Below are 25623 nucleotides of genomic sequence, written 5' to 3' on the forward strand. Positions count from 1 at the left end.
ACAAATGAATATAATGAACCTGAGACACCAGAACCACTCAGAAAGTGACCTGGAACAAGTCTTGCCCTCGGCTTTGGTAAATAAAGTCAGCGTCAGTGATATTGATACTGGGTAACGAATTTGCCGTTTATGTTTATTTTGATACTTACGTTTGTTTCGGTTTGATGCGTGTGGTGTGTAAATTTGAATACGTATTGCGCAAGCCCCGCCTTTTCTGTAAATTTGTAGAAGATTATTCTTCAGAGTAAGAATCAACAGCATTTGTTTTGCAAAAAATCTGACACGTCTTCGAACATTATAGAAACTTTAACAAACTCACGTGATTGGTACATAAACAGCTAGCCGTGAGACAATAATATAAAATTATTATTAGTTATCTACAGTAAATATGCTATAAGCCTAGGAAGCTATAACTGGATTATAATTTATTAATCGAAAAACTACAAACTTTGACCAGGAACGTTTACATACTTCGAACGAAATAAATTTTAATACGTAACAACTGGATTTAGTTTCTGTTTCTGTCCACTAAATTTTATCATTTAAACGAGCAGCAAAGAGATTTTCAATAAGAATACTTTTCTTCAAAAAATGCTGTTAAAAAACCACAAGAGTTAAAAACAAATCCATAAAACACAAACACATGTAATCCTATAACACAAACATTCAAATAGATAAACATTTCTTATCCATGGACATTTCCAGTTTCTACATTTATTGTGTTTGTTTTTTACTTGCGTAACCATTATTATTTACTTTAATTAATTGAAACAGCAGGTAAGCTTGACGTATAAATGTGTTTATTCTGTTTGATGTTCTCATTTACTGTGTTAAAATAGTGTGTATTCATATCTGATTTGTTATGTGTTTTAAATACTTCTCTTAATTATACTTTGAAAACTTTTGACTGTTGCACATTTGTATGTGCCAGTTTATTTTCGTAACTTAAGTTCAGATATCTTCTGTATGCTTTTCGGCAGTTTCATGTGTGTCCAAAATTTCACGCGTTCGTTTAATTGCGAGTCCCAGTTGTCTTATTTCAATTGTTTTATTTAATTTTTTATTTTTTATTTTTAGTGTATTAATCTCAGTGTTTACGTGCAGGCCTCTAGAACTTATGTTCTGTCTTCTTACATGACGACGTTCTTTTATTATTTTTATTATATATGTATGTGGTGGCAATTTATTATCAGTTGGGTATATATTGTTTTTGTTTAGAAATAGTTTGTTCCGTAACTTTGGTAAGTTTCTCAGTAACTTTGACAGCATTCATGAATATCTGATGATTTGTCGGTTAGATTTGTTGTTCTCATTGCTAATAACCGATCTAATACATTTTTATTTTATTCTCAAATTGCTCTTTCATAATTAAATTTTGTTTTTTTTATAGATTTATTATGAGGGGATTGGGAATCGAAGACATGTTCCATTGGTAGGTGATCACTGTATAAATCAGACTTCGCATTGAAGTTTGAACACTTATTACTAATTTGTGATAAGTTCATACAAAAATCCAGAATATCTCTAGGATTGTAGAGTGGTATATGTTATCATTCAACAATCCCTATTACTAAACATTCCTGAAACTTCTTTTTTATTTGTGTAGTTTCATTACATCCACAATTTGTATGTGCTAGTAATACCTATTATTATTAGGCTTAATTACATCGATTTAACGTATTAAATGTTCCTCGCTAGTACAGCGGTAAGCCTAAGGATTTACAACGCTAAAATCAGGGGGGTCGATTCCCTCGATAGACTCAGCAGATAGCCCAATGTGGCTTTTCTATAAAAAAAACACACACTTATTAAATAAATTTATATATACTGTTTTAAATTAAGAACAATATATTCCAATATAATCAATCAAAGATAGGGTTGATTTATGTATTACTGCAATACCCCTGTTTGGGTCGTTTCTGTTTAATCTGTGTATTCTAACTGAAGTATATGCAATAAATTTAAATGAATACTCTTATTTAACATAGCTTCAGTTATAACCAATGCGTCAGTATTTGTTTGTGTTATCATGTCTTCGATATCATGCTTCTCGACCATGTTGGATATTAATGTTTTGCACTGTGAATTTTTAGGCTAAGAATATGTCCATGAATTTTTTACTAAGTACTAAATGATGGGTGTTACGTGTCTCTTATGAGTAGGAGGGTAACGGTTTGGTTTTCTCGTGGTTTTAAAATTATTTGATGATGTTATCAAATATACTCTTTACTGCTTTCCATTATTGGATTGGTTTATGTATTTATATTGTTGGCACTCGGTGACTTTTATTTCTTCGGACTGTTGATTTGTTGCTGTTTGTTTGCTTGAAAGGTATTTTTGTTTGTCTTGTTTGTTAGTCTGGTTTGTGTACAATGCAGAACTTTGGATCTGGATTTTTAAGACCTCTTCCTCCCTTCCTGACTGTTATTTTGTGCAAACTGTCAAATATTATATTTAATATTTACGAAATTAGCGTACATAAAAATGTACACTGATCCTACGTTCCATCTTTTCAGGGCCATGTCCATTAGCATCGTACTATAGCATTTAGTGCTAGTTTCTCGTATACTTCACTTGGCTGTTTAAGAGAAAACTAGCAAATAGTTCTTATTCGCTCGGTTATATTATCAAGTGTGCATTTTACATATAATGAATCCTTTTAAATAACTTGTTATGAACCAACCGTAGCGGTATACTAGACGGTATCCTGATGCTATAATCTGATTTGTCCGACTTGACTCTTATAACTGTTTGGTGCAACAAGTGGACTTACACCACCGTGCCACAAAAAAAAATTATCTCATAGTGTGACTGCCGTTTCAGCATCAGGCTTTAGGCTTTATCGAACCTGACAAGGTCATGTCCGTATTGATTTCCTTTTCCTGTGTTGACTTTACAGAGTCATAACCTATAGCTGCTATAGGTGAAGCTCTGAAATGGGGGCGACTTTTATTCTTTCTTGGTTTTAGCTGAATTTTGTATTGTTTGTAATTTAATTAAATTTGTTGTTGCTACATTTATCCATGTCAGAACTGCACGTTCTATTACTGGACATATATACAACTTATAAATTATGATGATATTTTCTGATTATGTACCATTATTTTTACACGACAGTTTCCTAGCGTAGTTTGGGTGCTGCCGTATTTTATATATAATTTGGTTTATACGATTTTTCCATATTAATTTGGAATCATAAGTTCATCATTTTGCTGATGTGTCGATACTTTAGTTCTCTTAGACATAATTCAGTTTCTTATCTATATAGTTTTCCCTCTTTGAAAATATTAACATATTTCCTTGATGGTTTGTTCAGGCAGTGTTTTCATGATAGAATTTAGTTGAATGGACGTCAACTGTCTCTTGTAGAAAGTAAAGCGTTTAATGTTATAAGTTGTTCGAGAAACTGAGAAGCTTTTGACATGTTACGCAGGCCCGGCATGGCCAAGTGTGTTAAGACGTTCGACTCGTAATCTGAGGGTCGCGGGTTCGAATCCCGATCGCACCAAACATGCTCACCCTTTCAGTCGTGGGGGCGTTATAATGTTACGATCAATCCCACTATTCGTTGGCAAAAGAGTATCCCAAGAGTTGGCGGTGGGTGGTGATAACTAGCTGCCTTCCCTCTAGTCTTACACTGCTTAATTAGGGACGGCTTGAGCAGCTAGCCCTTGAGTAGCTCTGCGCGAAATTCAAAACAAAGAAACAAACAAACATGTTACGCAGAAGGAGCGAATAATAATTATGGTGGTTCAACTCGTATAAACATAATGGTTAACATTCATGCGGGTATATTGAAAGAATATGTGTATAACACAGTAATCATTGTGAGAAAGAAAGTCCATGGAAGTTCTATTTTGTTTTTGCTAGATACATTTGCGTATTGATTAGAAATAAAAAACGGACAAAGCAGCAAGGACGTAGTAGAACATTTCCGTATATATGCATAATAATAATACAACTTGTACACAATAAGTGAATACAACTGGTAATTCTTATCGTTAACATCAGGAAGGCAAACGTAGGCGAGAAATGTAATAACCTATTGACAACAGGTCCACATTTCGTGTCAACGTAATTTCCCACGTTCACTTTAACTGAATATTTCATGGTTTTACAGGGTAAACTTGAAAATAGCTCATTCAGGTTTCTATCGATCAGTTTATTTGTAAATCATTATGATTTACATAATGATGAGAATTATTTCGTAGAACACAACCGAAGGGGTTCTGCTAACAGTTGCACGCGAATTGACAGTCAGCTTTTGGTCATCATAATTTATTTCAAGGTGTATCAAAAAATCGGAGACAAACTAATACGAAGTTCAGGCTGTGTCCGTAAACCGTTTATTACCGATCGGGTCTGGAAACTCACAAGTTTAAATGACAATTAGAAAATACTGGTGATAATAATAGCAAGTCTGACGATATGGGGTATCACGATAACACATGTTCATAATATGAGTCACTGACAGCACTTAATATGACTGAATCACTGACAGCACTTAATATGACTGTATCCTTTACTCGTTCACATGAAAAGTAGACTGAGTCACTGACAGCACTTAATATGACTGTATCCTTTACTCGTTCACATGAAATACCGAAAAGTAATTAGTGAAGAAACATTACGAACTGTAAGTGTAAGCTAAAACCATGTTAGAAAACTGATGAAGTTTTTCAAAGATCTACTGCGTTTATAGTCGTCTGTTTAAATAATTACCAAATATTCTTTATATATCATGTTACGTACCCTAGAAAAACCAATGAGAATTTACTATTTTTTACTATCTATGCACCAAATTCCTTTATGGTCCATGATTTTCTTGTTTACAAGGTTCATAAATGGTATACAAATCACAGACAAATTTAAATAAAAATTCTACTGATTATGCAATTAATACTATTAATTGCTGCTAAGATTTGTTTTCTATGTTGTATAGAAAATGTGTGATTTAAGCCTTTCCTTATCAGTTCCTTACATCGACTGTTGTGGCAAACAAAAACATCTGCATAAATGATCAGAACTTTAAGTCTTTCGTCTGTGGCACATCTTAAATTCATCCCAGTAAATACAACAAAGATTCTATGAATAGTAAAGCTGACAATTTGACTTGAGCTGACCCAAGTTATCCTTTCTTCACCAATGATGAAATGTCATTAGTAATCTCCTAAGATGTATAAATAGACCATTTACTAAACATCATTGTCCTGGGATTCATACAAAACAATTTTGCTCCTGTTATCTTTGATGAATGAATAATCTGCCTCGTTTCATTACAATAGTCTTTTTCCCCCCAATCTTAGCCTTGTTTCTTTATCAAGTATGGTTTACTGTCAGAGCCTAAGCTAAGTCCTATTCCCTTATCCTGTGTGGCCTACTGTTAGAGCCTAAGCTAAGTCCTGTTTTTTTATCATGTGGACTACTTTCAGAGAATAAATTAATTCTTTCTACACTCGTCATTAATCAAATTTTCAATTATAAATGGATTTCAAACTTTTCAAACTATGAATATAAAATTAGCGGCGTCATTGTTGTAATAGGTTTTATTTTAGTACCTACGTTTGTTTTATTAGTTTTCTTTTTTTGTATGTGACGTATATTTTTGACTGGTATTGTTGAAATCCTGCCTTCCCTCAGGTTTGTAGAAGACTCTTGATATTAAAAATCAACAACACTTGTTTCAAGAAAACGCTGTCGTGCTCGATCATTGATGAAAGTTCGAGAAACTAGCGTGACGTATATAAAAGCCGGCACGCAAGAGACAAGTATTATTATTATTTGTTAGCTACAGTCAGTGTAGAATTGGCCTAGGAAGCTAAAATTGCGTTTAACTTCGGAAAACTACACAATTTGATCAGGAACATTTGTAGATTTCAAACATTACAAACCATTCAACTTTAGTGATTTACTTCGGACGTTATTATTTCCACGAGGTCATTAAATATCTTAATCGTTAAAAGTCAGATTATAAGTGTCGTTAGGCCAACTGAATCAGCTTAAGCGAGATGTGTATCAACTCGGAACTAATTTGCTCTTCGTAGACCTTGATCGTCGATAGAATATTCATTACTAGACCAGATATAAAACTCATTATTGTTTGTAAGATTGTAAAACTCCTGTATACAATCCATCATTTGTAATAAGTATTAGTTATAACCGTTATTATAAATTGTATTGTTGTTTGTTTGTATATTGAAATATACTTGTGTTAGAAAAATTGAATGTATCAGTCTTGTTAACAAGTAACATACAATTGCACATATTGTTAACTTCTAGATTTAAATTCAAATTTCCGGTTATTTAAAATAATAATTAAGTTAACATACATATGTAACAAATTGGGACTTGTCTGAAATAAAAAAGAATACGTTACACTGCGATATACTGCGAGTAAATTCCCTATTTCAAGTAATTAAATATGCTTTACTATGCATATGCTATGTTTTAAACACTATTTATCATAGAACTCACAATAAGCACTGCACTTTTAAACACTACATGTTAAATGTAATACATAAACTATCCTTGAATCCTTCATATAACAACATGTAGAGTAGCTCCCGCTACACATGAAGCATTATACATTTAAATAACAAAGGCTGAAACTTTTCATACGTCAGAAAGCAAAATAAATGTTGTTGAACATAGTACGCTGAATATACATAAAGACTAATCCATATGATAACATAATAAATGGCATTGGATGTATAGTATTGACCGAAATGTTTGTATATTTTGTAACAAATATCAATATAATCAAGATGGAATACAAAAAATATTTAGCATTGTTAGACTGATAAATGCTTATTATATTAAATGTCCACATATGTAATTCGTAGAATGAAATTAGAGACGGCTAGCGCAGTTAGCCCTCAAGTAGCTTTGCGCGAAATTCAAAAAACAAACAAACAAGCTACCCAAACAGGTACTGCACCAAATATAACAGTGGCAAGCCAGCCATGATCTATAGCGGTAGATTTAGACGTAAACAACCGGCAAATAGGCCTATACACACACACATCTGTAATTGTGCCAAAAATATTATAGAGGTTATAAGCACATTTAACCATAACCGACTGACTTTGATAGAGAGAGGCGGGTGAATTGGGCTCAGAAATTGTATTACATAACAAGATATATAACGCTACTGTCCCTAATTTAGCAGTGCAAGACTAGAAGGAAGGCAGCGAGTCATCACTACCCACCGCCAATTCTTGGGCTACTCTTTTACCAACGAATAGTGGGATTAACCGTTATGTTATAACGCTCCTACGGCTGAAAGAGGTAAGCATGTTTGGTGTGATGGGGATTCGAACCCGCGCCCTTCAGATTACGAGGTCTTATCCACCTGGCCATGCCTGGCCTGACTGGAAAGGAATAATGGAAGTTAGAAACACATCCCAGTACATGTTAGACCTCAGACACCAATTGGAGAAGACCTGTTAACTCAAACAAGAAATTTGTGTGCAGCTCAAAGCAATCTAAAAGCCAAAGACAGACGTTTCAAAGTCGGTCAGATCTTGGTTCTGCCACCCACAGATAACAATAAAATCGCACTGCAGTGTAAAAAGCTTTTTAAAATGGAGGAAATAATCAATAGAAATTACCATAAAGTAAAATTGGACTGAAAATCAAGGTTTACATTACCACTCAGTTGAAGAGACACTTTGAAAAAGAAAGAAGACATAATGGATGCAGATATTGAGGTACAGATGGACAGTGGTAGTGAAGCTATTATAAATTCAGAATGAGAAGTGGCGACTTTGATTTAGTAGATGAATCTACTAGACTTAAAACTCCTGGGCTGAGATGAAACATACAAAGACTTCAAAATCATTCAAGAACTGACTAGCAAGCAGAGAAAAACACTACAAGACAGGGATCGATATCGCTACCATCGATCCACTCAAGATAAATTCCTACCACATGTCCCCTTGCAATAAAAAACTTGATTAAGCAAAAAATCAAGGTAATGTTAGAAGCCAAATTCACTGAGTCTTATAATTCATCCTACTGTTTACCAATGATAATTGTGAAGAAGAGGAAGGGTCAAACTGTTATATATTGATTTCCAGAAACTGAAATACTTGAAGAAATTACTCTGAACTCTGGTGAAAGTAGACAGAGCTAGGTTCCTTACCAAGATCGACCTCAATAAATATTATTTGTAAACCCTAATAGAAGCAGAATCTAAAGACAAGATAGTTTTTGTGACACTGGACCAGTACTATCAGGTCAAGAAGATGCTGTTTAACTTTAGTCATCTCAACAGTGGCATTAAAGTTCATTATAAAAAAGGGCGTACCTTAGGGCAAGGCCACTGAGTCAGTTGCCGCAGGTACCATATCTTAGAGAACCCCACATTGTCCATTGACCAAAACAACAATGAACAGTATTTGTAAAGTCAAAAACAGGATATGTACAAGTTATTATCGCCTTTTGAGAGATTATAATTTTTGGTACTATAATACACTTACATTGTCACATTATTGTTTCAGACAGAACTGCTAATAATGAAGTAGTTTTGATATTATGCCATCTGCCAAGCGATCAAGAGATGTTTATAAAGCAAATGAATCAAAAAGTCAGAAAAAGAGAAAGAAAGCAAAAATACAAAAGGACATTGAAAATCAACCAGTATGAGAAGAAATAGACTACCTCGGCCATGGGTTAACTGCAGAAAGTGTAAAATCAGACACAAGTAAGGTAGAAGTATACAAGAATAATCCAGTATTAACCCAGTATAAGATATTGAGATACTGTATAGGAGTTGTAGGATTTGATAGGAGATTTGTTTTACATTTTGCATTGCTACTAAAACCTTTAACTGAGTTAACAAATAAAGATATGGGTTTTCAATAGATAGATAAAAGACCAAAAGCTTTTCAAATGCTACAAAATTTACTGTTGATGGCACAACTTTTGAGGTATCTTGATATCATTAAAGGGCTTATTTCAAATACAAATGCTTCGAAGTTTACTATAGGAGAAGTACTACCACTGATGGATGAAAATGGGAATGAACATCATATAGTTTATCAGTGTAGATGGCCCGGCATGACCAGGTGGATAAGGCACTCGACACGTAATCTGAGGGTCGTGGGTTAAAATCCCCATCACACCAAACATGCTCGCCCTTTCAGTTGGCGGTGGGTGGTGGTGACTAGCTGCCTTCCTTCTAGTCTTACACTGCTAAATTAGGGACGGCTATTGCAGATAGCCCTCGAGTAGCTTTGCACAAAATTCAAAACAAACAATCAGTGCAGATAATTAGGAAAAGCAGAAATAAATTACTCAGTTAAAGAAGGAAAATGTTTTCCAGAAGCACGTGGTATAAAAAACATTTTAGTTTTTGCTTGCGGTGGTTTCTGACATTAAAAAATAATCCATCATCTGGATTAGTGAGGTATTTTATACTACTATGGGATTATGACTTTGATGCTATACATTAGTCATGTAGAAGGAATTCTAATGTTGAACATTAAGTAAAAGTAGAATAAAGAATACAGAGAATAACGTGGAACAGGTATTAACATAATTACAGAAATGAGTACTGATACTGAATACAGTTTCAAATTGTACGGGTCTTAAATCATTTGATTAATGAGCAAAAAAAAGTTGCAGGAATAAATATATATATAGTAGAAACAGAGCATTACATGGGAAAGATACGAAATATATGTTAAATACCGATGCAAACATAGTCATTACACTACAAACTGTTGTACCACATAGTATGAAAACTAAGTTATGAAAAGAAGAGTTACATTAGCTAAATTTCAATCCTCAGGGACTCAATATTCAAGACCTTACAAAAAGTATTATCCAGTCTTTAAACTCTTACTAAACCTTTGGAAAAGTATTATCTGGCCCAGGAGCCTTGTAGTTTTTAACTTCCCAATGTTTTCTTAACCGGTTCAGAATTAATACAATCATCTTGTTTGATCTGGTTTCCATTGATCAATTGTTTAAGATGTTGAATATTGCTTAAATCTTTGTTAGTAAAAATTTAAAAAAAAGCAAACTTTATTAACCCAATCATCTCATATTAATCGGATATTAGCCTTTCTTTACCACCTCTTAAGGGTCCTGCACCCATTCTAACATTGTTTTTACCCTTAATCTATTTAAATAAATATTTACTGTTAATTTTTTTATTTTTATCCTTTTTGATATCCTAGTTTTTCTAATTTCCTGTTTCACGAACTTTCTTAATATTCTAAGATCTTCTAAGACTCCTGTCATACCAGTCAATTTAAATTTCTTAAATTCATGCTGCTTTTCCTTATATCTTTTAACCTCTTTGTGAGTCAATCTGGATTTCTACTTGCAGCTGCCCTTTTCTTTCTTTTAGGAATGTGTTTAACATGAATATTTAAAATTCTATCTTAAACATTTTTCACATCTGATCAGCGTCTCCAAATAACTCCGAATATAGCTAACCATGTGAGAAAGACAGAGACAGTGAAATTTAAATTTAACAAACATTTATTTAAAGGCTAGAGTTTTAATTGCTCAGTAGTATTTCTTATTATATCAAACAGATGTGATTAAATTAATTGATCTAACAGAATCTTTATAAGATATGAGACATAAATGTCATGAAATATGTAAATGAGTGTATTGCAAATAACGAAGGAAGCTTATTGAGTAAGAAGATCAGTAGAAAAATGGAAGGATGAGTAAGAAGATCAGTAGAGATACTGGAACTTAGGAGGCCAGATGTTGCCATTAGAAAACAAATGCTAGGTAAAGGGTCAAATGGGTCGAAATCTAATAAACCTAGGAGTTCCTGTTGCTCTGCCCGAGGAGGGAGCACTAAGAATCTGTGGCTCTAAAGTCACATCATCCATACACAGCTATACATTGACTTAGCGCGACGCGGGCGCGAACCCGCGACCCTCAGATTATGAGTCGCACGCCTTACGCGCTTGGCCATGTCGGGCCCTCATACATTTGAAGTAACTCATTACCAAAGTTCAGTTTAGTTATCTTGCTGGTTAACGTTGTAGCTATTAGCGCAGTGACCAAATATTGTTTTCATGTTACAAAGCTTCAGGTATCACATTTCAGCTTAGTTATCTCGCTGGTTGACTTTATAGCCACAGAAGGACTGACTAAATGTTGTCGTTACATTATATATATATATATCTGACATTTATTAATAATAAAGAATTTTAGGATATATTTTTCTTAAACTGCACTTACCTTTCTCAGAAGGAGGTCGAAGTTTATCATAGCCAACTGGTAAAATATCAGTCAAGCTGTAGCCATCTTGTCTCACACTATAAGAACTGAATAAAACATAATCACACTAGATGCTTCCGTTTGAAAGTTTCGTTTCATTAACTGATTTACGTTTGTTATTTGAACAAGTTCTGTGAAATGACTAAATATATTCATACAAGTGTCAAGTATAACTTTAACACAACAATTTCCTATAAAGACAGTGAGAAAGTAAAAATTAGTTAAATCGTGCTAAGCAACATATAATTAAAATTTGCGATGCTTTTTTAAATGAAAAGGAAATTGATAGAAGAATCGTAGTTGATCATATTTATAACGAATCATATGTTTAGTGTTATTTTGATAAGAATATTACATAAGATTAATAAGAACGTTGAAACAGGTTATTTTAAATGAAAGCTTAACTGTCATTTTTACGATGAATCACATCGGCCCGACATGGCCAAGCGTGTTAAGGCGTGCGACTCGTAATATGAGGGGGCGCAGGTTCGCATCCCAGTCGCGCCAAACATGCTCGTTGTTTCAGTCGTGGAGGCGTTATAATCTTACGGTCAATCCCACTATTCGTTGGCAAAAGAGTAGCCCAAGAGTTGGCGGTGGGAGATCACTAGCTGCCTTCCCTCCAGTCTTACACTGCTGAATTAGGGACGGCTAGCAGAGATAGCCCTCGAGTAGCGTTGTGCGAAATTCCAAACAAAAAATGAATCAGATCCATTAATTTCAACAGTATATTTTTTTCTTGTAATTCAAGAAGGTTGCTTAAATTACGTGAAGTTCTAATTTAACACTTAAATGACAATACATAAAGCAATGAAGTTTGGCCGCATAAACGAAAAGTTAGTATTTCAATTTAATGAAGTGCTTGTATGTCTCCTATATTCGAACAAAACTACAAAAGAACTATCTTCACTAACCAGTTAGTATTTCAAGTTAATGAAGTGCTTGTATGTCTCCGATATTCGAACAAAACTACAAAAGAACTATCTTCACTAACCAGTTAGTATTTCAAGTTAATGAAGTGCTTGTATGTCTCCGATATTCGAACAAAACTACAAAAGAACTATCTTCACTAACCAGTTAGTATTTCAAGTTAATGAAGTGCTTGTATGTCTCCGATATTCGAACAAAACTACAAAAGAACTATTTTCACTAACCAGTTAGTATTCCAATTTAATGAAGTGCTTGTATGTTTCCGATATTCGAGCAAAACTACACAAGAGCTATCTTCACTAACCAGTTAGTATTTCAATTTAGTGAAGTGCTTGTATGTCTCCGATATTCGAACAAAACTACAAAAGAACTATCTTCACTAACCAGTTAGTATTTCGATTTAATGAAGTGCTTGTATGTCTCCGATATTCGAACAAAACTACAAAAGAACTATCTTCACTAACCAGTTAGTATTTCAATTTAATGAAGTGCTTGTATGTTTCCGATATTCGAGCAAAACTACACAAGAGCTATCTTCACCAACCTGGAGTGGATGGAAGTTATTTGTTAGGTGGAGATATTCTTCTACTTGGCAATGAGACCTTTTGAAAATACAAATTATCTGGTCTGTGAGTACCTTTGATTAGTAATTCATCGAAAGACGGAAGAGTGCAACTCCCAACCTCACCCTGATCCGTCAGTATTAACTGATCCTAATTTTTAACTGATAAGATAGAAGAAAAATTAGTCAACAGTACCCACCGTCAACCATTAGGCTAATTTAATAAAGTAGTGGGACCTAGCCGACACTCTTATTACGCACCTACGACACCAAAGTGATGAGCACGAGCTTTCCTTAAAGGGACACGAGCCAGGGACCTTCGGATTTACGTCCACTAGTATTTCCGCTCGACACGATAATTAAGTGGATGTGTTAGTAACTGCTTCATTAATATTGCGCTGAAGTTTTTCATCGTTTTCCTACTTAATTTTATGATTCGCGAGAACAAATCTGACCAAAACTTTCGTGTTGTGTGTACATAACAGGTGGTATTATATGATTAATGCAGTTCGTATTGAAGAAAGTATTATGAAGACACTACAAATGAAATCAATTACTCTTTGTATCAGAGTAATAGTGCAGTAACTATGGCCCCTCAGTAGCACAGTGTAATGTTTTAGGTTTTACAACGCTAGAAACCAGACTTCAATACTCTTGGTGGAAGAGCACAGACAGCTTTTATGTAGTTTGCAACTACAAACAAACCGTAACTAGGGTAAGGATACTGAACAACGAAGTGCGTTTGTGGTGGAAACGTACTGGAAGCTATTAGAGCAGTATTAGATCCACTATTTATGAACTATCTGACAATTCTGAAGAAACTATTTATGTAGATGACTGAACCGGAACGGGTAATCACCCCAGGGTGCTGAGAATAAAACCAGATGCTAATGATCCAAGCACAGTTTGGTCTTGCATTTTTTTGTCGCAGACAGTGGTCAGTATGACTTTAAAATTGTTTATACCAAATATAACAGTTGTATAGTCCCCTACCACCACCACCACAATGAGTACATGATGGCATCGCTTCCAAGTTTCGGATATTTTAAGCTATTATAAGGGTTAAATATATTGAGTTTGTGTATTGCATATTGGTGTTTAGAAGAAAATATGATTAAAAACAGAAACGAAAGACCTTATAAAACTGTTTGTTTGTTAGTGAAACGCTCCTCAAGAAGCTGTAACGCGAAACGTTAAGGGTGCAATCAAAGAAAAATAAAAAAATATGGTGTTACAAGGTCGTTTGTTTGTTTGTTTTGAATTTCGCACAAAGCTACTCTAGGGCTATCTGCGCTAGCCGTCCCTAATTTGGCAGTGTAAGACTAGAGGGAAGGCAGCTAGTCATCACCACCCACCGCCAACTCTTGGGCTACTCTTTTACCAACGAATAGTGGGATTGACCGTCACATTATATCGCCATCATGGCTGAAAGGCTGAGCATGTTTGGTGCAACGGGGATTCGAACCAGCGATCCTCAGATTTCGAGTCGAAAGCCTAAACCAATCTGGCCACCCCGGGCTTACAAGGTCGTTTCTCACGCTAAAACATTTTAAATTTACCACCAGGAATATGAGTATAAAAGTGCTTATTAATGACGAACTCGAACACTATGAAGTAAATACTTTGATAACAAAAATAAGTGTTAATTAGAAATATAAAATTGAATGCACAAATACGTTTTAATTTTAAGCATCTAAAATTAATGATCGCATTAGGACTCCAGTTATAATGTTCAGCTTCCGTTAACTACTGCGGTTCATCTTAGCTTTGGTAAAGATCTATCTGCAGTGAGTATGAGGTAATAGTGGCTAAATACGAAAAATCAAAAACTAGAAATTTATATGTGACCTCGCATGAAACTCCGTAATGATCTTAGTAAGCATCCATTTACATTGTCTCAAGCAGCCATGGAAATACAACATACAGTCCCGTTATATTTATATAGAGTCAGTTTGTTTTGTTTATTTTATTTGTTTTGGAATTTCGCACAAAGCTACTCGAGGGCTATCTGTGCTAGCCGTCCCTAATTTAGCAGTGTAAGACTAGAGGGAAGGCAGCTAGTCATCACCACCCACCGCCAACTCTTGGGCTACTCTTTTACCAACGAATAGTGGGATTGACCGTCACATTATACACCCCCACGCCTGGGAGGGCGAGCATGTTTAGCGCGACGCGGGCGCGAACCCGCTACCCTCGGATTACGAATCGCACGCCTTGCGCGCTTGGCCATGCCAGGCCTATATAGAGTCAGAAAAATAGTTAATCAGTTTTATAAAACGGAAACTTTAAATTATAAATATATATTCTAACACTTCAGACAGAATTACACGTACTTTTACTCGTGTTAGATACAGTTATTAGAATATTATATGAGTTATTAAAGGCTATCGGGTCAATTCCAAATATTATCATTTCAATATTCAATAGAACTTATCAAAATACTAACTCTTGTTATGACCATAAAATGGTTACGGGACTTAAAATAATACCACTGGGAAATATGATCTTATACACTGTAAATTATTACGAGTATGATATTTGAAATAAGTAGTATCCAAAATGTCATGTTTTAAAAACCATTTCGATGGTAGTATTGTACCACACTATGGATCGACACTTCGAAAAAACTCTTGCATATAGAGTCCATTTGTTTATAGCGAATGTGAGAACCGTGCTCCTTGAAATACTTTATTTTTCTAAAGTTAGAAGAGGTGAGTCATGGCGAATTAGGAGATGGTAAAATCATGGTGGTTTAGGGAGTGGTAAGTCACAGTAAAGTTGGAGATGGTGAGTCATGATGGAATGTATGCAACATTCGTGTAAGTATGCTTTAGAAATGAAATAAATAAATAAATATTGTTTAATTTAGAAATGAAATAAATAAATAAATATTGTTTAATTTAGAAATGAAATAAATAAATAACATATTGTTTAATTTAGAAATGAAATAAATAAATATCATATTGTTTAATTTAGAAATGAAATAAATAAATATCATATTGTTTAATTTAGAAATGAAATAAATAAATATCATATTGTTTAATTTAGAAATGAAATAAATAAATATCATATTGTTTAATTTAGAAATGAAATAAATAAATATCATATTGTTTAATTTAGAAATGAAATAAATAAATATCATATTGTTTAATTTAGAAATGAAATAAATAAATATCATATTGTTTAATTTAGAAATGAAATAAATAAATATCATATTGTTTAATTTAGAAATGAAATAAATAAATATCATATTGTTTAATTTAGAAATGAAATAAATAAATATCATATTGTTTATCCAGACAAAAATAACTGTAATTTTAATATTTGCTCGAAAAATATGATTGATAAGTTACTCAAAATTAATAATAATTAAATTCATTTACTTAATCTGGTTCTGAGGTAGAGATGGATCCACAATGTTAGGGAAAAACTACACGATGTTACGGGAAAAAAAAAATTTATATGATTAGTTCTAAGAGGTGAAAGCTGTGTTGGTCGAAGGAGTTGATGTGCTGAATGTGTTATGAAAGGAATTATGGAGCTGTAGGGAACGTGGCTTAAAGTAACCTTCGTAATGCTGATAACGCACAGCCAACTTGAATGGGTGGCAAATACTTATAAAATACGTTAGCATATCAAAATCTTTCTCTGTAAAACATAGATTATTGTACCAAAATCTTTCCCTGTTTAACACGAGTATGTCTTTAAAAATAAATAATCTAGTACAACTCGAAGCTGAGTTGTCTAGGAGGAGGATAGAATCACCCACATACATATAGCGCCATTTTTGATAAAAAAATATCAGGAAAACTGTCAACATATGTTATGTAGAAACACAATGGTCTTAAACAAGAGCAGTAAACGTACACAGAAGGCACCAACAATACATTAACATTTAATGAAAGGCAGATGTCCAGAGATATTCAGTTATCTGGTCCTTGCAAATTTAACATAAACAACCATTGGACTGCCAACATTCAGAACAAGTACCTCTTTCATCAAATGTTTGTTGTGTAATTAGCCTAATGCTAGCTGTCGGCGAATTCCAGCAGTAATATGTGGGATTACTTGCAATAGTAATGGTATGTTTGTTTGAATTTTATGTGTGATTTTTATGCACCCAACCAAATGTATCTCAGAACGGCTGGTATGGGTATTAACACTTTTATTGATAAGCAGAGAACAACGTTTCGACATTCTTAGGTCATCTTCAGGTTAAGAATGATGGACCCACAAGCAACATGGTGCAAAAATATTTTACAAAAATGTAGGTTATAAGAACAATCAGATTGATTTCATTAGTAATTCTAAAGTTAAAGAATGACTCCGAAAAGGGGGTCATTTTTTTGTTGATTTGGATATCCGTCACACTATTAAAGACGTATTGGATGTGTAGTTCGGAACTGAAATGTCAAATTACTCAAAGAGAGAAAAAAACAACGTCTAACAGACGAAACAGACCATCCCAATACGATGATTAATATCAGGTGGATTGTTGAATATGCTTTTTTGGTTTGTTTGTTTGTTTTGGAATTTCGCACAAAGCTACTCGAGGGCTATCTGTGCTAGCCGTCCCTAATTTAGCAGTGTAAGACTAGAGGGAAGGCAGCTAGTCACCACCACCCACCGCCAACTCTTGGGCTACTCTTTTACCAACGAATAGTGGGATTGACCGTCACATTATAACGCCCCCACGGTTGGGAGGGCGAGCATGTTTGGCGCGACCGGAATGCGAACCCGCGACCCTCAGATTACGAGTCGCACGCCTTAACACGCTTGGCCATGCCGGGCTGTTGAATATGCGAATGGAAAAGTTAAAAAAAATGAATACCCTTCAATGAAATAATCTCTAATTTGCAAATTCCATCACTGAAAATAAATTACGGAATGTTTGTGTACTGCGCTAACACTGACGAATACATAGTAGGAAGAAGACGGATTTGCAAAGAAAATATTAGAATTTTTACCAGAATCAAATGGCCTGTAGGGAAGAGTTGAGCAAGAGAAGTTAGCTCCAACAACATACTAAACTACTGAATCAAATCGCTGCTGCACTACTTAATTTTCAGCTTATGTTTGGAGGATTATCTTAATGATATAATGGTTAACAGTAATTCGCTAAAGCAAGTGAATTTGTATATTAAAGAACACCTCCAAGACACTGACGTGTTACATTCTGTTCTATCCCGTAAATGACACGAATCTTCTACAAATGCCCACAGTGTAAATGAATTAATGATAATAGTATAGTTCAACTGCTTACTTAGTAGAGTACATGAAGCTAGTTTGTTTAAAATGAGTGTCATGTTAGACACAAGAGACATAAATACTTTACCTCCCTCTTCTTTTGTACAAGTCACAAACACGCGTTACTGGCTGTAAAATTAAATGATTTGTTTGTTTTGTTATAGCAAAGCCACATCGAGCTATCTGCTGAGTCCACCGATGTGAATCGAACCCTTGATTTTAGCATTGTAAATCCGTAGACATACCGCTGTACCAGCGGAGGACGAGTAAGTGATATCGGTATCAAATCTTTGACTTTGTTATGGGTCCTTTTAAGGACCTGTAATTTCTGGAGGTTACATTAGATGGTAGTATTTTAGTGTAAGGCAGTGGCATAATTCCCTTTCAAATATCGTTCAAATTTATAACATATAATTCAAAAATTGTACTTATCAAAACCTTGACGCTTTATGATATAAGACTTAATAATTTAATGTTTCGAATACAAAGAACTTAAACCATTCAATGGAAAGAATGGTCGGAAATTTAAATTGTATATTACTATTATCACTCATTTATGATAGTTTTCTGTTTTTCTGTATTTATTCAGGATTTCCGTGTATACATTTTAAGGAGTTTAACTCAAAGTCAATATTCTTTTGGCCACAGTTACCGAAACCCGTTTATCACTACTTCCCTCATTATGTTATTAATTAAGTTCAGCATGTTGAATCGCTAAAATCTGGGGTTTGATTCCCCACAGTTTAAAGAACTCAAATAGACCATTGTGTAACTTTCACTATAACAAACAAACATAGCTTGAATAATATACTCTTCAAAAAAAGAAACGCAAAAGGGATATTTTTTATTTTAAAGAGAAATATATGTAATAACGTTACAAGCTCAGAGTATGTGATGTTACACGTGTTAAGGCACTGATTGTCAGACCAAAATGACAATAAAAGTTGTGCACTTTGAAAACGGAGGAAAACATCGGATTTTTCGCCAAAACGCATTCGTGTCCAATAAATTTGTTTGAGAGATCTACATGTTCTGCAAGTGCAACATGTGCAAAATCCCTATAAAAGTGACGGGTTCTTGGTTTCCATAGCTCAGTGTTAAGCCACCGACACCCAATACAGTTATGCCAAGACTGACTGAAGCACAACGCAACAACGCCATTGGTCGCTTGGAAGTAGGCGAATCTCGATCAGATGTTGCCAGAGCTGTGAATGTCCACCGAAACACCATCACAAGGCTATGGAATCGTCACCAACAACATGGATCAACTCGTGACCGTCCACGATCTGGCAGACCTCTTGTGACTACGCCCGCACAAGATCGCAACATCCAGTTACGTCACCTTCGGGATAGGACTACTGCCTCAACCATACCAGGGCTGCGTAGGATTTCCGATCAGACTGTACGCAACCGTCGACGAGATTCTTAGGCCCCATGTGGTGAACGTCAACGACGTTTTTCAACATGACAACGCCCGTTCTCAGATAACACGACTCACCACTTTCTTCTTGAGACATCACAACATCAACGTTCTTCCATGGCCCTCCAGATCACCAGATTTAAACCCCATCGAACATCTTTGGGACGAGTTGGACCGACGTCTGCGACGGCGACAACCTCAACCGCAGACTCTACCTCAGCTTGCAGCAGCTTTGCAGGCTGAGTGGACAGCCATTTCACAGGATGTGATTCGTCATCTCATCGCTTTCATGGGCAGGAGATGCCAAGCAGTTATTGATGCTCACGGGGGGCATACTCGTTATTGACGTTGAGTGACGTTAAACTTCAACTAGTGAGCGTGGACTTCGCCTTTGCAGACTTTGGACGTTCAGCAGTGAATGTGCAAAGTTTCACACATGTCATACAGAACTACCTGGAATAAACGTGTTAACAATTTGTCTCAAATTTTGCCTTTTGCGTTTCTTTTTTTGAAGAGTATATAATAAATAAATTGAACAAAGAAAATGTAAATATATGAACTGGTTTACCGGAACTAAAACAGAAAATTTTAACTTAAAAATACTTGAACATGTGAAAAAATGAAAAACATAAGTAATATAAAATCCCTGATTTTACCAATAATTGAAATAAAACACAGCTTCATTCTATTTAGCTACCGCGAAAAGTGCAACGTATTCATAATGTTTTGTGTAATGACACGTATTAAAGCTTTTGTTGCACAGACAACTTTTACACCTGAATTATTTAAGAAAACCTGAGCTGAGGAATTTGCTTATGCGAAGATATACTTTTCTTTACTTTATTTGCCATCAATTTAGTATTAAATAAATTTTAAAACACCTAAATAATAAAGACCAGCACTCTGAAATGTGTTAAAATAATAGGTCTTCTAACTGTATTTTTAAAACATTTTTGAAACATGTCACCTGTTACTTCAAGGATGTGCTGTTTTAGAAAAACAGCGAGGGAATATTTTCAACAGCTACGAAGTTCGCTTCTGTAGTAATTAATTTCAGAACAGCAACAATAATTTATACGAAGTCTGAATTCTAAACTAGTTCAATATCATAGAGCGATAAGTTATGTTGACCTCTCCTCCACCACAAGTAAATTTGAAGTCAAAGTTCAAGGTTCTATTCCTGCGGAAATAGTTCCTTTTAAAACTTGATTTTTAAACGCTAATAAAACGGAGCGATCATCATTTAAATTACAACTTAAGTTGTGATTGTGAACTTTTAAATGTTAATTTGAAACTGTTTTAACAGTTTCACTGCCAAAATAAACGTATTGTTTGTCATATTATGAAGAGCGTATGGACCACCGTAACGTATATTTAGACGTGGCTGATGGTAAAATAAATATTACGGTCCACACACATTGTTATATGACCCATCATGTGCTTTCCAACTTGAACCGGATTTTTCTTTATGGAATACGTTTTAGAGCCAAACAACCTTACCGTACAACACCTTCGATGGGTCAGAGGTAAGTTTACGCACATACAAAACTAAAATCTGGAATTCGGTTGTGTAGCTTTACACTAAGATAAAAGCACCAAACAAGTTTATCATACAACAAGGTATATCAACTCTACATTACTTACTCATTTGAAATTACCCACTCATAAATACATTACGTTTGTACTACACAAAATAGAGTAATGTATTAAAACAAAATAGAGCATAAGATAAAAAGAACTTACCAATATTTCATATCCAAGGAATATGCTAGTGTCCACAGAATATGTTGAATAACATAAACTCTCAATGATACAGAATATTTTTTAATTCTTCTTGCCATATCTATAATTTAATCTATAATTAAAGTTGGTAAAGTCTTCAGTTTTAGAGGCTCAGTTCTCATGAGAAGTTTGAATCAGTATGAGAGTTTTGGATGAAAAACAACAAATAACACTCTTCGTTCGTAACTTTAGTTACAGTTTTTCGAGTTAGGCTTTACGTCACAAAGTTACAGAAAGAACTTTTTTTCCACGGGTTTGTAAAATAACATTATTTGATTCAACTCATATCTTCTGTGACAAAGTGCATTTTTAGCTAGTGACTGTTTTGGATATGTATATTTTGTCAGAGATAGACATTGAATTAATAATTTTCTAGCTTATCAACACAGTATTTATCACTGAAGGATATTTTCATATCTTTATCGGTTTACAAGTTAATAACAAGTACGTTTTGCGGGTAACAAATTTTTGAAGCTTACAACATTCATCACATGTTCGTTGTCTTATTACGTTTTCCTGGTTTTAAACTCACGTCACAGGTGAATTTTTGAGCTCCAGACGTTCTCACTTTACAAATTCTCTTAGTGCTGATTTTTCCGTATAAAGATACAGTATTACTTTATCTTTATGAAGTCCAGAAGAACTTCATGTCTTTTCCCAACGTTACGAACAATTTATTAATTCTTTAAAATTCTGTTCCTTCCCTTACTCTCTGTTTAAAGAGAGTGGTAGAAATTTTTCATACGGCTTCTCTTCGTGCTGTGTTCTTGGAGATTGATTTCTGTAAAAGAAGCTTTTAATGTTTGTCTACTTTTTTCTGAATGGGTGGACTTTTGCGATTACCACACTGGCCAATAGAGAAACGGTAACAATTACGTGTTCAAAAGACGCAGTAATGCTAGGGCTGTGGAACCTTTTACACGCGTATATGTAAATACTTTGTGTTGAAAAGATCGATGAACGAGCTACAACTGTAACTACCCAAACTACTTGGTGATCGTTTTGGCTGCTTGTCTCTTACTGTTCCTTATTACGTCATGTAAACCTATTCACTATATTTTTAAAACGATTCATCTATAGTCCATTTACATTAGTAATATTGAAAGGAAGTCGAGAGCTGATTTGAATTTGAATTTGAAACCCCAGTGACAAATATCACCAGAATTGTAATTCGACCTCATACGTATATATCTGCAAACAGATTAGTGGTTAATTGCTCATTGAAAAATAATTTTTATTCTTATTTTTGTGGGATTTATTAAAAATAAAACAGTGTAGCAATTGTAGTTTTAACCTTATGCTAAAGGAATACCTTCATATCAGTAATTTTGTTCCAACTCACTGACTACGTCAAGGGAGGGGAAGAGAAATTGATGTCGTCAAAGATTACAAACTATTAGTTCCAAATATTGTCAATGATGGATGATTACGTCATAAAGTACACAACGTGGCTTTATGTTGTCATGATAAAAAGTCATTACTCATACAATATATGTCTCAAAAAAATATGATTAATTAATTAAATCATCATAGAAATGGACCTTTAACACTATTTCATTAAATCATTTATAATTAAATCACCCTATAAAGAACGCGTAACCCTAATTAGTTACTTAAACCTGAAAAGGACAGTAAACACTTAATCAATAATTAAATCATCCTACCACATAGAAGAGAATATGTTTCTAGGCAGCCATGACTCATACAATACGTGTCTCAACAATAATATTGTTAACCACTAAGTTGACAGTTATTTAAATCATTTATAATTAAATTGTCCTATAAACGACGTTTATCACTAATTAATTTTTTTTCTAAAAAGGACACTTAACGCTAATTTACCAGTTAATTAAATTTCCCTTCCAGAAATGACTATATCTTATAAAATGATTAAAGATTTCCAGTGATATAATAAAATGTCAAAAATGGTTGATATAACACAATTATATACATTTTTTTACCATGCACACAATATATGTCTGTATAATCACCTTAAAAAGGCTGATATCATGCAGTAATTAAAACTTATACTTTATACGACATTTTACATTGTCAATAAAACGTTTATTATTCAATATGACTTTTACAAATTTGGGACAAAATAATTTACACATGATTTACATGTATTTAATCACTATTATTAGTGTTGGAATTTAAAAATATATACTGTGAAAGTACAAGTTATTAATGTCTAGATTTAATTATGTTGAAATTCGTTATCTGTATTAAAAGTAAACGTACACAAAAAATGTTAAAGTATGGAATACAAAACTTCTCTCAATGTTCTGTAAACCTAATATTTCACAAATCGCGCATAACCAATAATTGTCCTATAACTAAACGAACATATTTAAAATATCACAACTTTCACACTGCCTATCAAGAAACACACATGCAAATTTCTACAAGTCATTCTAAGCTCATAAAACTAATAAATCCGTATCTGATGTCAAAATAGAATATGGATATAGATAGTTCGAAGAAAAAAAAATGACATTCCAAAGTGTTTGATACTCAAGGCCACAGACTGTCTTGGTAAAGAAAATATACAAAATTAGAAGAACCAAAGATTAAAATTCCCAAGACTATTCTACAATAACTGGTCAGTTAGTCCAAGAACCAGGTGATTAAAGTTTTTGGTAACATGAATTGTTCAAGTTAACGTTTATCATATGTTATAATATGTACAAAACATTCGTTACTATAATCACTATATAAATATAATAAGAATCTCTAAATAATATTCACTTTTACAATTTGTAAATATAATCAATTACATCATAGCTATAATACACAATATATTACACATATACATTACATTTTAATTTCTGAAATTTAAACATTATGTAAAGAACGCTTAGTATTTGTTTGTTTGTTTGTTTTGGAATTTCGCACAAAGCTACTCGAGGGCTATCTGTGCTAGTCGTCCCTAATTTAGCAGTGTAAGACTAGAGGGAAGGCAGCTAGTCATCACCACCCACCGCCAACTCTTGGGCTACTCTTTTACCAACGAATAGTGGGATTGACCGTCACATTATACACCCCCATGGCTGGGAGGGCGAGCATGTTTAGCGCGACGCGGGCGCGAACCCGCGACCCTCGGATTACGAGTCGCACGCCTTACGCGCTTGGCCATGCCAGGCCTACAGGTATCTGCTAAACGTCCTCGCAAGGAAAACGGAGAATTTACAGTTAAAAAGTCTGTGCGTAGAAAAGATAAAAAAGTATAACACAACCTCTACTACTTAACGTGTTTAATTTAATTCCAAAACACGAACTTACAAACATTGTGAACATTTTAAGTTGAAATATACAAAATATACTGGGCAATACAACTAAACAGTAAAGATAAAGTAAGAGTATGTATTTATTCAAACCATTTCAATAAACTGATAAGCACATGCTTACAAAATTATTTTATCTACAGTTGAAAAAGCAAATAAGAGTAAAAAAGATATAGCACTAGACGACTCATTTAAAATTGAAGTTACAACATTACAATTACCAGTAGATAAAGCCAGACGCAAATTATCAAATATCATTTTTGACCAACCTACATAAAAATCAGTTATTGCTACAAATAACAACGAAAATCTTTTGTACTAAAGAAATAATATTAGGCTTAGCGTATCTCAGGAAATGTCCAAATTATAGTCGTATTAGAAATCAATAAAGACCACTTCTGATGCACGTGACTAAAGACTTCCATTCTTGAGCTATGGTACACTAACTTGCACGAAAGCTAATTTATCCACACATGTTTCAGTTTGTAAATATCAAAGGTCATTCTGCTGTCAATATCTTATATTTTATTGTAAAAAAGTTGAGAGTGTTGAAATACAGTTCATGATTTGTTTGTCCCTTTTGTATAAATAAATACTTGTTCTTCTCAAGGAGTGTTCATGTGACTAGCAGATATAATAGTATTACAGTGGGGCAGACAGTTTAGATTTCAAACTCTTTGTATAGCTTCTAAAATAAAGAATCTTTGATTACTTGCCTCTATGTTTCATTTATGATATTCTACCTTAACAAGTATATATGATAGACTGTAAGTTAGTGTAATGCTGGGTTTATAAAAATTTAAAGACAATATCATTTATTCCAAGAAACAACAGTTGAAATATTTTCTCAAGACCTTTTTTAGTATCACCATAGTTATTTTATAGATTTTGTTTGTTCTTTCTTGAAAGATATGATATTTGATAACTCTTGGTTAAAGTATCTTTCTCAATGGTATCTCAGAAAGTTTCGTTGCTAACTATGACTCTTTGAGTAATTATAGATCTAACAGTAAATTTATTCACTCTTGTCAACGTTGATTTCATAAATTAGTGTGTTACAAGAATAATACGTTTGAGCAAGATCGTCTAATCCTTAACTTCGTTAGTTGTAAATTAGGGTACACTCGTTTATAATATATATTAATAAC

At 33.9% G+C, this 25623-nt stretch overlaps 1 protein-coding gene across 1 annotated transcript in view; it reads right to left on the reverse strand.

The window, feature by feature from the left end:
• Positions 1-21944, reverse strand: part of LOC143246136 (glycine receptor subunit alpha-2-like) — a 47318-nt gene extending 25374 nt beyond the window's left edge. Inside the window, exons 1-2 of the mRNA XM_076492348.1 lie at positions 21153-21944; positions 11212-11297 (exon numbers count right to left, since the gene is read on the reverse strand). Coding sequence (XP_076348463.1) covers positions 11212-11297; positions 21153-21250 — 184 coding nt within the window. The 5' untranslated portion in view covers positions 21251-21944. The remainder of the gene's footprint in view (positions 1-11211; positions 11298-21152) is intronic.
• Between the last annotated feature and the right edge of the window lie 3679 nt (positions 21945-25623).

The sequence above is a fragment of the Tachypleus tridentatus genome, chromosome 3 (genome assembly GCF_004210375.1).
Source record: "Tachypleus tridentatus isolate NWPU-2018 chromosome 3, ASM421037v1, whole genome shotgun sequence".
Classification (NCBI taxonomy): Eukaryota; Metazoa; Arthropoda; class Merostomata; order Xiphosura; family Limulidae; genus Tachypleus; species Tachypleus tridentatus.